Here is a 12,241-nt window from a genome sequence, read left to right as displayed (position 1 = left end):
ATTTTGCCCCGACCCCCAACATTAAAAAATCTTCTATGTGGGCATGCCTTGAACCATTATGCATGGCCCTGCGGAGGTATTTTTCCTATTGGGGACTGGGGGAAATGCAATGAATTATTGAAAATTTATTGCATTTTCTTTGTTTTTTGTTTTTGTGGGGGCGTCGACGTACCCTAGCCATGAAAATTCCATTCAAAGAAAAGGAACGTTAACAGGAATTAAATATCCTAAACATTCCGCATGCCACCTGTATTTATCAATGGAGGTTTTTGCATTTTAGCGATACGCGCATATCGTGGAAATATTGTGAGAGGATGGGAAAGCGTGTGTTTTTTTGTTATAGGGGTGAGAAGACATGAGACCCTGAACGCTGGCGTAATTATGGGGGGGGGGGTAATTTCTTATTCTATACCAGTGATTTACAAATGTTGCTTAAATGACATGATTTTCCGGTATTTTTTCTCAATTTTTGTGTAAGTCATACCTTTTTAAAGCGTTTGTTGGAAAATTAGAAATTCCCCAACTTACAGTCGGGCGAAATATATACTTATTTAGAAGCCTTCATGTCAGGGCCTGAAGAATGGCTGGGCTCGGGGGCTCGAGCCCCCCCCCCCCCCCCTCACTTTTTTGAAAAAAGTATGTTACAGAGAACAAGAAAGAAAGAGAGAGAAAAAAATAAGTGACCTGCTAATGTCACAAATGAAGTATCAAAATATGATCATCTGACCGTAATTCAATGCCTAAAACCCCAGAGCTAACGGGGGCTCCGCCACCGGACCCTACCAAGGGCCCTAGGGCGAGCCCCCTTAATGCTCTTCTGACCGTTATTAAATACCTAAAACCCCTGAGCTTCCGGGGACTCTGCCCCCTGGACTCTGCCCCCTTGACTCCACCAAGGGCCCCTAAGGCGGGCCCCTGGATGCTCATCTGACCGTAGTTAAATATCTAAAACCTCTGAGCTTCAGGGGGCTCTGCCCTCTGGACTACATCAATGGCCTTAAAGAATGCCCCTGGGTTCTCATCTAATCGTCATTAAATACCTAAAACCCCTGAGCTTCCGGGGGCTCTGCCCCTGAACTCCCAGCCAATTAGTGAACTGCCAGTGTCAGAAATAAGGTATCTAAATATGCCTATCTGACCGTAATTTAATGCCTAAAAAAGTGATCACTAATTTTTTTTTTTTTTTTTTGGTCCTCGAAAATTTGAAAAATCGCACCCCTCCCCCTTCAGCGCCAGGGGAGGAGGCCCATCTTAAAAAAAGTAAAATTAACGTGTTTTTACACATTTTTTTTGCCCCAGGGGTGGGGGCCTGGGCCCCCGGGCCCCCCTGGATGCGCCACCGGGTGAGCCCCTGCAATGTTTGCCCCCCCCCCCCCAATCCCAAACTGCTTCCGGCGCGCCTGAGTTCATCACATGACTAATGATATCAGATCCCTGAAAAATATACAGAAGAGACTTTCAATCCTCAACTATCTGCTGTTGATTGGTCAGGGATAACTGACTTTACAGATGTAAATGAGGCATGGTCAATATATCAAGATGTTTTTATCTCACTATCGATTCTGAATGGAATGGTAAATGTTTATTTAATCATGGTTCAAACACGCAAAGGGTGTTGCAATTTTACCAAGTAAGAATATTAAATTTGAGTTATTAGATACATATTCTAAAAATGATGGTAGAGCAATCGCTATATACAAAGGTGAACCATTTTTAGGGCTGAATGTATATGCTTCTACCAAACGGACAGAAAAGGATTTCTATTTTAAAGGTCTATTAGATTGGCTTTTAAATTTCAAAGGGCAAAATGCTGAAGGAGATTGGAACTGTATTCAAAACAAATTTCATGACTGTGAAGGTTTGTCTAATGTATATTTACCCAAAAAGTACTTTACTTTGTTCAAGAAAAAATTAGGTCTAATTGATATATGGAGAAAAGTTAATCCGGATGGGGGTAATTCACTTGGAGACAAGTATCCTTAATTATTCTCACGTCTAGATTATTGGCTCGTCTCTCGCCAAGTGTGTGACTCTCTTTACTCAACAGATATTAGACCTGCTATCAAATGTGACCATAATGCGGTCTCTTTGAAAATAAAAACTTCAGAGGAAATACGTGGGAGAGGTTATTGGAAAATAAACAAACAATTGTTAAATGATGCAGTGTATAAAGGAAATATCTCGAATATAATTAGAAAGGTTAAATTAAATGATTCGTTATGTGCACAAATGAAAAGGGAAATGTGTAAAGTGAATATTGAAGAATTTTCAATGAAATATTCAAAAGATATTAGTAAAAAGAAAAGAGTGATTTATGAAGATTTAGAAAAGAAATACCGTTCATTGCAAAATGAAGTAAATAGGAACACCACTGAGGAAAATATGCAAGAGTTAAAAGATGTTCAAAATCAGGTTGATAATTTTTTAATTGAAAAATGTAAAGGAGCCTTCATCCGTTCCAGGAGAACATGGTTAGAAGAAGGGAAAAAATCAACCCGTTATTTCTTGCAGCTTGAAAAAAGAAATGGTATAAAAAAGGAAATAGATTGTATAGAAAAGTCAGGAAAGAAATTTGTTAAACAGGAAAAGATATTATTCGAAATTTATAATTATTACAAAGATTTGTATAATATACCGAAAAAGAAGAATATATGACAATTTTGTTCGTAATGTTAAGTTGACAACTTTAAAAGAAAATGAGGCACTAAGGCTGTGAAGGTGACCTTACGGAAAAGAGATGTGCTGAAGCACTGTCTTCTATGCATAATACAAAGGGCATAATAACAAAGCACCTGGAAGCGACGGCTTAAGTGTAGAGTTCTACAAATGTTTTTGGTCAGAGGTAAAATATTTAATAATAGATTGTTTGAATTACGGGTACGGTAAACAGAGTTTGTCACCAAGTCAAAGGCAAGCTGTTTTAACATTGTTGTTTAAAAAGGGAAATAAAAGAATTCTAGATAATTGGAGACCTATATCCCTCTAAAACGTAGACTATAAATTATGTGCACAAGTTTTACCAAAATGATTACAAAATGTTATAGGTGGTATCATTTCCACAGATCAAACTGGCTTTTTTTAAAAAAGGTCAGCAACAGAAAATGTCAGGATGTCAGGATGTTATTGATTATTGTTTAGATAAGAAATTGCCTTGTATTATTATGTTTCTAGATTTCAAAAAAGCATACGCAACACTCTGTGATTCATGACCTTGGCGTACAAGCCCGGGAAAGAAGTGCCCCCCTACCCAGATCGGCCCCTCGGCAATAATCGAGCAAAAAGTCACAATTTGTGGGCCGAAAGGTATATAAATAAAATTTAAAGAAAGAAGAAGATAAAGCAGCGCTGAAAAAATGACTGCAGAGAATCCTTCGTTATTCTTTTTCGATAAGCCTAATATACAGCCATTACCAATATTCAACCTGTATTGATTGATTGATTTTTATTCGCCAAGCTTCCAACATACAATATACGATAATAACAAATCAAAATTAAGTCAGCTTGAACAGGATAACCCACGAAAGCTTTCGAGCTTATTTCCAGTGGGGTACCCGACAGACGAGTCATGTACAAAATTAATAAGTTAAAATAGTAATATTAACAGACAGGTAAGAAAGAAAAACTTAGTAAAGATAATAATGATGATGATGATACTAACCACATTAAACTGATGATAGAAATAATAATAAGTACAAGAAGAAAAAGAAAAAGGAGAAGAAGAAAAAGAGGAGGAGGAGGAAGATGAGGAAAATAATGATGAATACAATTAGGTAGAAGTTCTATAACGTACTAAAACATAAATATATACAAAATGAAAATTATGAACCGGCAGAAGAATAACAATTTTAATCATAATCATTCGCTTCTCTCCTCTGACTCTCAAGTGTTAGGTATTCCTTTAAATTCCTCTTAAAATGAGCAAAGTTTTCTATTTTTTTTTTATATCATTAGGAAGGGAATTCCAATGTTTTATGACATAGTAATAAAACTAATTTCCAATACTATACCTATTACCTACTCTTTCTGGTAAGTTAGAGTTGAATCGGCTATTTCTTGTATTACAATCATGTAAGACAGTAACAAGATCGAAGTTGGATCGAATATAGTGATTAGATTATTGTTTAATATATGATATATTTTATGCGCGTGATGCAATACGAGTAGAAAGCTCGCTGTAGCCAAAATGATTTTTTGGACCAGAACAGTTGACGAAATAATGTCACCATTTTTTTTCTGTATAATTTGCAACTTCTTTTGATCTGACTTGTTTCTGTTACTATACCTGTGAGATAAACATTGAATAAGAGCAAAGCAGAGTATACGTCTTGCTTGTTAATCCATACAACTTTGATATCTGTACACAAATTTCAGACGAGAATCCGACGAGAATTTGCTTTCACAACTGATTCTACTAAAAACGAAAATGAAATTGCGCTAGCCAACTCAATGCCTAATTACTTCACAGATTCTTTTTTCTTGATTACTTGATTATTGTGTGACACTTTTAATTCGGACAATACAGTACTAATAATTAAATCAATTCCTTTTATATCTTCGTTTTTTAGTATCTTACATGCTAGAAATTCTGCTACAATAACGAAAAGTAAGGAAAACAATGGACATCCCTGTCTTACCCCTTGCTCAATAGAGAAAGACTTTGACATCCATCCGTACAGGCGCGTACGCAGGATTTTTTCAAGGGGGAGGGGGGAGGGGTTTAACATTTTTAAATCGGGCCGAAAATTTCGCAACGACTCAGCCAGTCGCTGAATAAGGGGGGGGGGGCACTTTTTTCATATTTTTTTAATTTGGTCCCAAAAAATCGCAACGACTCGGCCAGCCGGGGAGGGGGGGTTGGGTAAGAGGACACTTTTTTTAAAAATTTAATTTAATTTTTTTTTATTTGGTCCCAAAAAATCGCAACGACCCAGCCAGCCGCTGGATAAGCGGGGGGGGGGGGGGGGGGGTAATGGACCCTTTAAAACATTACCAAAGGGGGGGGTTCCTTTAAAATACACATATAAAAAATACAAAGGGGGGGGTTCAACCCCCCCCCCCCCTGCGTACGCGCCTGCATCCGTACTTCATCACCTTTCCCTTTGCACTACTATACAAAGTTTGAACCCATTTCCTTAAATTGAAACTTCTTTAAAGCGCGTAGTAAAAATGAGTTGCTCCTTCTTGCCCTATTTATGACCCAAATACTACAATAATCAGGCTTTTTTTTTAAAGCTCGCTTCATGCACCTTCAGCCGGAGGCTGAAGGTGCATGAGCTATTGCCGCCGTCCCCGTCCGTGATGCGTAAACCCTTTACATGTTCATCTTCTTCCTAAAAACGCAAGGTCAGATTTTAACCAAACTAGGCAGGAATCATCCTTAGAGGAAGGGGGTCCAAAGTTGTTTAAATAGAAAACGTGGCCCCCATGGGGACCAAGGGGGAGAGCCCGAAAGGGCCTAACCTATGTAGATTTCAACTATCTTCTCCAAATTCAGCAGTACAACAGTCAAGGTATGTAGGTGTTCATTACAGTTCCCAGGGTGGCCCGATTGGGCCCCTAAGGGGGGGGGGGGGTATCCGGTTGGGGAGGGGGATCAATCAATGTTAAAAATAATAATTATCTGCACCAAAACGCAGTTTCCAGCAGGTACATATTCATACAAGTCTACACATTAAACAAAATACATCATATGCCCCCCCCCCCCCCCCCACTCCTGGAACCAGTGACGGATCCAGGGGGTAAGGGGCGCCCCCTGGGGAAAAAACATGTAAAAACACGTGATTTTTTAGCTTTTGGGGGGATGGCACCCCCCCCCCCCGGCGCTCAAGGGGGGGGGGGGTGCAATTTTTCAAATTTTCGAGGGCAAAAAAAAAAAATGTGCTCCCTCATTGACACCCCCCCCCCCCCTGAGTTGGGGGGGGGGGATTTGGCAAGAAAAAAAATCACAGATAGGACATGACATTCATAATTCCTGCAAAGTTCTACATAATTTGATGTTGGCTTCAAAAGGGACATAGTATCTTTAAGATACTGCTTCTGCAATACATTATTATTTTTCAGTTTGTGTTTGATGGTCTGAATATGCCTATTCTTTTATGAGCGAGCAAGCAATAATAATAATAATTATGATGATAATATGATTTGTGAGGTCGCATAGCTAGCGACCGAGCAGATCTGATTAGAGAAAATACCCAATCTTGATGGGGTTTTATCCAAAGTCTCATAAAGGAATATAATTAGATATAAATGGCGAGTGAGCATGCATAGTGAGCGAGCTTTGGGGATATTAAAAGAAAATGTGCTCAATCGTTTAAAAGCGGTAGGGGCACATGCGAGCGAGGCTATGAGAAATCTATTGTTTATGAACACTGGATGGGTGGCATTTTTAACTTGTCATAATTTCCTTTTGTTTAACATTTGGTAATGTTCTTTGTGACAGTTGCCTGAGTTTTAAAACTCATTCAATGTCTTTAATTACCTTGGCATTCTGTAAAGTTGAAAAGGGCACGGCGTTTAAGGATAATAATTGATATGTTTGGAGATGCCTCTGGCTATGTTAGCAGTCGAGTAGGCCTAAGATAATTATGTTTTATGAAGCTAACTAGCACACGTTTTAGTGTAAATCGAGCACCGTTGATTCTTTAATGACTCGATCGATCGAAGGGGAATTAGCACGATTATATTTCTGAAGGGGGCACAGTTCATGCTCTCACGTTTTGGGCATTGTGTCCCCTGCCTCCAACCTACAGGCATTTATTAGAATTCGGAGAGAAAAAGGGGCACGCGTGTATAGCTATAGGGGCACCTATTCATACATTCTCCATTATAGTACCCCATCTTCTCTCTCTCTCTCTCTCTCTCTCTCTCTCTCTCTCTCTCTCTCTCTCTCTCTCTCTCTCTCTAGCTAATCTCTCTCCCTCTAATCTCCATCCTCTGTTCTAAATTTGGTGTAGAAACAAATCACAATTAAAACAAATAATGTAAATAGAACAATCTTATATTAATAGACTAGACCTAGTCTACAATATAACTAGTCTGCGGAAAACTAAAAAAAAAATCTGACGCCGCAAAGCTACCATAGCTTATTTATCATGGCGAAGCGTAAGTCAACGTGTAATAATTCGTGAGTCTGATTTTCTCAGTTTCGTTTTGATCATTGCGATGGCATTGCATTGGTATTGTTGTTATTATGATGTAATGTTTCCGTAATTCAGATTTTCATTTCATTTTAGAATATATTGAAATTGTAAATAAAGTATGGGAAGACAGATACGAGTTCGAGTACGAGAGATAAGAGTCGAGGGATTTCGACTTCGAGAGTGCCGATAGTTCAACTGAGCTGTTCACTGCACTGGCAGCGCAGCGCATTGTCCCAGGCAGGCGGGTCCGTGACAAATTGTCACTGAATGAAAAAGAAAAGAAAAGTGAAGAAGTCCATGGCTGTAAATTGGCGCTTGTTCAGTAAGGTATCCAAAATATGACCCGTAACTCCGGCCTGGAGATACCCTACAAAAACATACCCAAAATGAAGTAAATATTCATTAAATGTCCAAATAAAGATCATGAGTTAAAAGTTGTTGGGCTAGATCTAGATGTTAATTACCTGTTTCGTGTTAATTTTCTCGTTATTTTTGGAGTATTTTTCGGAAAAACAATGATATAGATCTAAGTAGATCTAGACTCTATACACTTTTTCTCGGGTTTCACGGCAAACCGCTGCAGAATACAAGTACATACCGATGCTGGGTTGCAGGCGGGCGCGCGCCTGTGTGAAGTTATCTACCGTAGTCCTGAGACGATCAAAAGAACGAGATCTAACGTTAGGCCTAATTCTTCTTTGATAACAAACTTTCTCTGCTATTGTTTGCTCTTTTTTTATATATTTGCATCTAGAAATATGGCTTTCATGCAGTTGTCTATGATCGGCCTCGCCCTTGTGCTACTATTTGAACCTGGTCATGCAGTCGACAAGTCCAATTTCAAAACTGTTGATCAATGTGGATTTGCAAGGTAAGATGCTAAATATCAGTTACTTTGAATTTATCTCACAGTGTGTACATGTAAATCAAATTAGGATTTGGAAAAAAAATAAAAAGAATGGTGTGATCAAAGTGAAGTTGGATCAGCACTTTTAACATATCCTGATAGAATATGAATGTAATATTTGATTTGTGATGAAAATGTGTGAAATTACATACTATTTTTAATTACAGCCATCACCAAAGTACATGCAGTTTTACTTTTTATATCAACTAGTTATATAACTTGTAATGATGTATAGCACAAATCCAATTGCATGCAGCTGCTCGAAGTGCTGCAGTGTAATATTACCCCAGCTATATCTTGGTGGCCAGATATGTAGCACTATACCACTTGCCCATTTGAAACTTGGTGGGGAATGGGGAGTACCGAACAGGGATTCAAACCCTTGACCTTTCAGTTGTAAGTCAAGTGACAGAACCACTATACCTCAGCACTTGCACATTTCAAAAGGTCAATCCATTGTTCATTGTTCAGGCAGTGAACATTTTAATGCATGGATGACGAACATGTTGTTAATCAGTCAGTCATAAATTATGACACTCACACTCACAATAGAAGATTGATTACAAATGTTGTTTAATGAATCAAAATATTTTCAAGCTCCTGAGAAGATATTTACACTGCCATCATATGCACATGAATGATTTCTATATTAGGCAAGTTTGTTTAGGGTTATACCGTACTCAGGACTAGATCTAGAGGAGGGAAGTTAAGAATTTGTTTGTGTAGGATATTGACTGCAAGGAAATTGTCACCAGGGCATGTGGGTAATTGTAAGAAATCAACCAACCCATGATGTAAACTTACTTTGATGTTTGCTTTGATGTTGAAGCGTAAAGATAAACTTATTTGCCCCTCCAGGTAATGCTATCTCTCTGGTATGGACTGTACTTAAGGGGGTGGCTGTACCAATAGTTCCCAAGGATGGATTTGAACTGATTTACACTCGTTGCTCTGATGATGATGATAATGATAATGGTATCCACCTCTGCTGGGTGCTCATGGTGCTTGCTCTACAATGTCTCACAAAATTCATCGTGAAAAGTCATAATTCAAGTAAATATTATCTCCCTACAGGCGGCACAAAGACATCCCTGAAGGCCAGTCCCCCTATGCAGCTGTCCTAGATTCCTTCCACATCGAGGCTGATGGGGTGATGCGGGGAAACATCCTCAACACCAAGAATGGTATCCTGCTCAGTCTAGAGGTCTTTGGCCTGGAGGATAGGATGGTCCGGTTCAAGGTCAACGAACTGAGTCCCATCAGACCAAGATACGAGGTCCCGGATGTCCTGGTTGTAGAACCAACTCCTATCAGGTAATGAACAGTGTATAAAGTGCAGGGGGAAAAATACATGGGGGCTCCGGCGAATTAGCCCCCGAAATGCCCAAAAGAGCCCCCGAAATTTGCATTGAGCTCAATGCAAAATAAATTAAAGAATGTTATTTTCATGCAAGTAAGCTTGAAAAGTAGCCCCCAAATTGTTGTAATTAATTAATTTTCTCCCTGATAAAGTGTCATTGTTACACCAGCCATGGTAAACTGCCTCAACAAAATTGTAGCAGGGATAATTTTGCGTGTCAGTGAATGACAAGTGGGATGAAAGTAGCTGTTTTTAACGAAGGCCTCTGCGCAGTCTCGTTCCTTATGGGCTATTGCATATGGATTGGTGATACGCTCTACCCTATTCTCATGTTATTTTGCTGCCGCTTTTTTTCTTCCTTCCTCCTTTTATTTTAATCAGGTTTTGTTTGAACGAGGGTTAAAGGCCTATAAACTGGATATCTTTTGTTATCTCATGATCTTCAGATGCTCTCGCAATAACTTATGGAATACATTTGGTTTACAAACAAAGATCATTTTGTACTGCATCTTTTTCTCAATACTATACACTCTCCCTTTAATCTGTGGACAAATATAATGTAGCTGAGAGTGATTTAGTTCTGGAAGTTCCCAATAAGAGCCCTAGAAATATTACCAGAATTGGTTGTAAAAAAATTGTTGTAGAAAAAATCACTCTCTTGTAGGAAATCCAAAGTTGTTTAAATAGGGACTTTTAGATTCTGCACAACGAGAACGTGGACTACCCTTTTAAGGCAATGTGACATCACTGCCAGTCAGTGCCTTAAAAGGACGTCACACTGCCTTAAAGACCGTCAATACTACTGGGTCAGAAGGGATTAGACGACCCAGCCATGTCACTGACAGGTGGCTATCTCATCAACTCAGCTCTCAACTAACATAAGAAAGAGAGGATCATGGGGGACCAACAGGCACCGATTGGGGAAGTTTTCTATATAGAGGGAGCAAGTAGCTACAAGTAGGATAGTGGGGCTTTAATAGGGGCTTTTAGATTCTGCACGAAGAGAACGTGGACTGCCCTTTTAAGGCAATGTGACGTCACTGCCAGTGCCTTAAAAGGGCAGTCCACGTTCTCGTCGTGCAGAATCTAAAAGTCCCTAATAGTGGTGAGTGGTGGACAAGCATTTATAGAACAGGTTTTGAAGTTGTTGATGATCGTGTCATGAATCGATTCACCAAACCATCCAATGTGAGAGACACTAATTGTCATCTCTGGTCTTGTCTTTCCTTTCTCACCCCACCCCCCCCCCCCCCCTGAAAGATGGAAAATCAACAAGCAGGACTCAACGTCCATCGAGGCCGCCACCAGCTCGGGCATCACGGTGCTGCTCTCCTCGGAGCCGTTCCGCATGGACTTCTACGACAACAAGCAGCTCGTCTTCAGTATCAACCCGAGAGGGCTCATGAAGTTTGAACATCAGCGGGAGAGGAGAAAGTAAGATCAAATGAAATTCAGGGAGCTCGGCAAAAAAGGAATCTAGTGAAAACCATATCAAGGCCAAAATACTGTGGTGGTGGGATTTGCAAAATTTTGTAGTTATTCTTTCCTATGTAAGCCGTGCTCTCTTTGATGATTTTTGCATGCTTTTATATGTCTGTTTATTTTTTATATACCAGTACTTTATTCCATTTCTTGAATTCTTAATCTTTTTGCATCTTCTTGTCAGGGTTGGATAAATATTTAAAAAGTTACTGGTCGTGATTTGTATTTCTATTTGTTATGTGTGCATTATTTATAGATACATTTGATTTATTTTCCGAGTATTAATTTGAATCTATCTTGAGTGTAGGCGCTGTGTGTTTGAAAGCTAAATAGTATACTATTTGGAACTTTGTGACTGAGGAGAGTGATATGTGGGTGAAAGTTAGGCCTAATAGTGGTTTGAATGTTAGTTGCTTAAATAGTATAAGATACAATACTTTCAAAAGATGAATATTATCCAACGTAGGAAAATGACCCTTTACAATTAGGTTTTAAATGAATTTTAGTCAGTAGTTGTCAAGGGGTAGTTTTGCTGGGAGGGGGTAAGTTTTCTCGAGCAGAGCTTGACAATATTGGGTTAGTTTACAAGGACCCTTAAAATTGCACTCGGTACCCCCTAAGAATTCAAAATGTGACATGGGGAAGGGGAGGGAGAGGGCACTTAGTGGTAGGTTAACAACAACAAATGCCAAGACAATTGAGGCTCACCAGGTAAAGTTACAAGAATAGAACCTAATTTTGATACCAAAGATGTTTAATTTGATTACTGGAGGAAACAAATTAATTTTTCTTTCAACTAAAGCATGCACTTCTCTTCACAAGAAAAACAATACTCCAAATTCTTTTCTAGAACATCTTTATGTTTTTATGATTTCACATATATTTTTCATATTCAGATATTTCTGATTCTCTTCCAGCCGATCATCTTGCTGGTATACCACAATATTTCTGAAGAACCAAGCATGCTACCTCATACCTGAGCTATAAAGATCTTCTTCTTCAGACATATTTTACCTGTTTTTCAGCATCCATATTCTCTAAACCTACTTGTACAGATCTCATACATATCTTGTGCATACTACTACAACAGCACAAAGTATGGTACCAGTCACCATTAGTAAATTGCAATTATAATAATTCCTATTTTGGAATATATGTTGACTTTCTTCAGATAATATGTTGAATTAATACATTTTGTGAGAATAAAAAAGAAAAAAGGGGTCCATACAAACTTTAGGAAATTTGAATGGTGGCTGTAAAAGGAAGAGAAAATTAAAAATTCCTAAAACATGGATTTCATTTTTGGTCTGACTGGTACTATGATTGTCTAGCTTAGAGCTTGTTTGCTCCCAC

The 12,241-nt window shown here is 38.8% G+C and overlaps 1 protein-coding gene across 3 annotated transcripts in view; it reads left to right on the top strand.

Moving 5' to 3' along the window:
• Positions 1-7,087: 7,087 nt before the first annotated feature.
• Positions 7,088-12,241, top strand: part of LOC584583 (neutral alpha-glucosidase AB) — a 34,882-nt gene continuing 29,728 nt past the window's right edge. For 2 of the 3 annotated variants that reach the window (XM_030999319.1, XM_030999316.1), the window contains exons 1-4: positions 7,088-7,123; positions 7,894-8,010; positions 9,121-9,360; positions 10,667-10,840. In XM_030999319.1, the coding sequence (XP_030855179.1) occupies positions 7,092-7,123; positions 7,894-8,010; positions 9,121-9,360; positions 10,667-10,840 (563 nt within the window). In that variant the 5' untranslated portion in view covers positions 7,088-7,091. Of the gene's footprint in view, positions 7,124-7,156; positions 7,176-7,893; positions 8,011-9,120; positions 9,361-10,666; positions 10,841-12,241 lie in introns of those variants that run through there. The other variant, XM_030999317.1, reaches the window with a different exon arrangement.

The sequence above is a fragment of the Strongylocentrotus purpuratus genome, unplaced genomic scaffold (assembly GCF_000002235.5).
Source record: "Strongylocentrotus purpuratus isolate Spur 01 unplaced genomic scaffold, Spur_5.0 spur5_scaffold_5, whole genome shotgun sequence".
Lineage (NCBI taxonomy): Eukaryota > Metazoa > Echinodermata > Echinoidea > Camarodonta > Strongylocentrotidae > Strongylocentrotus > Strongylocentrotus purpuratus.
Note: the sequence above shows the minus strand (reverse complement) of the source record. Positions and strands in the feature narration are given on the sequence as shown.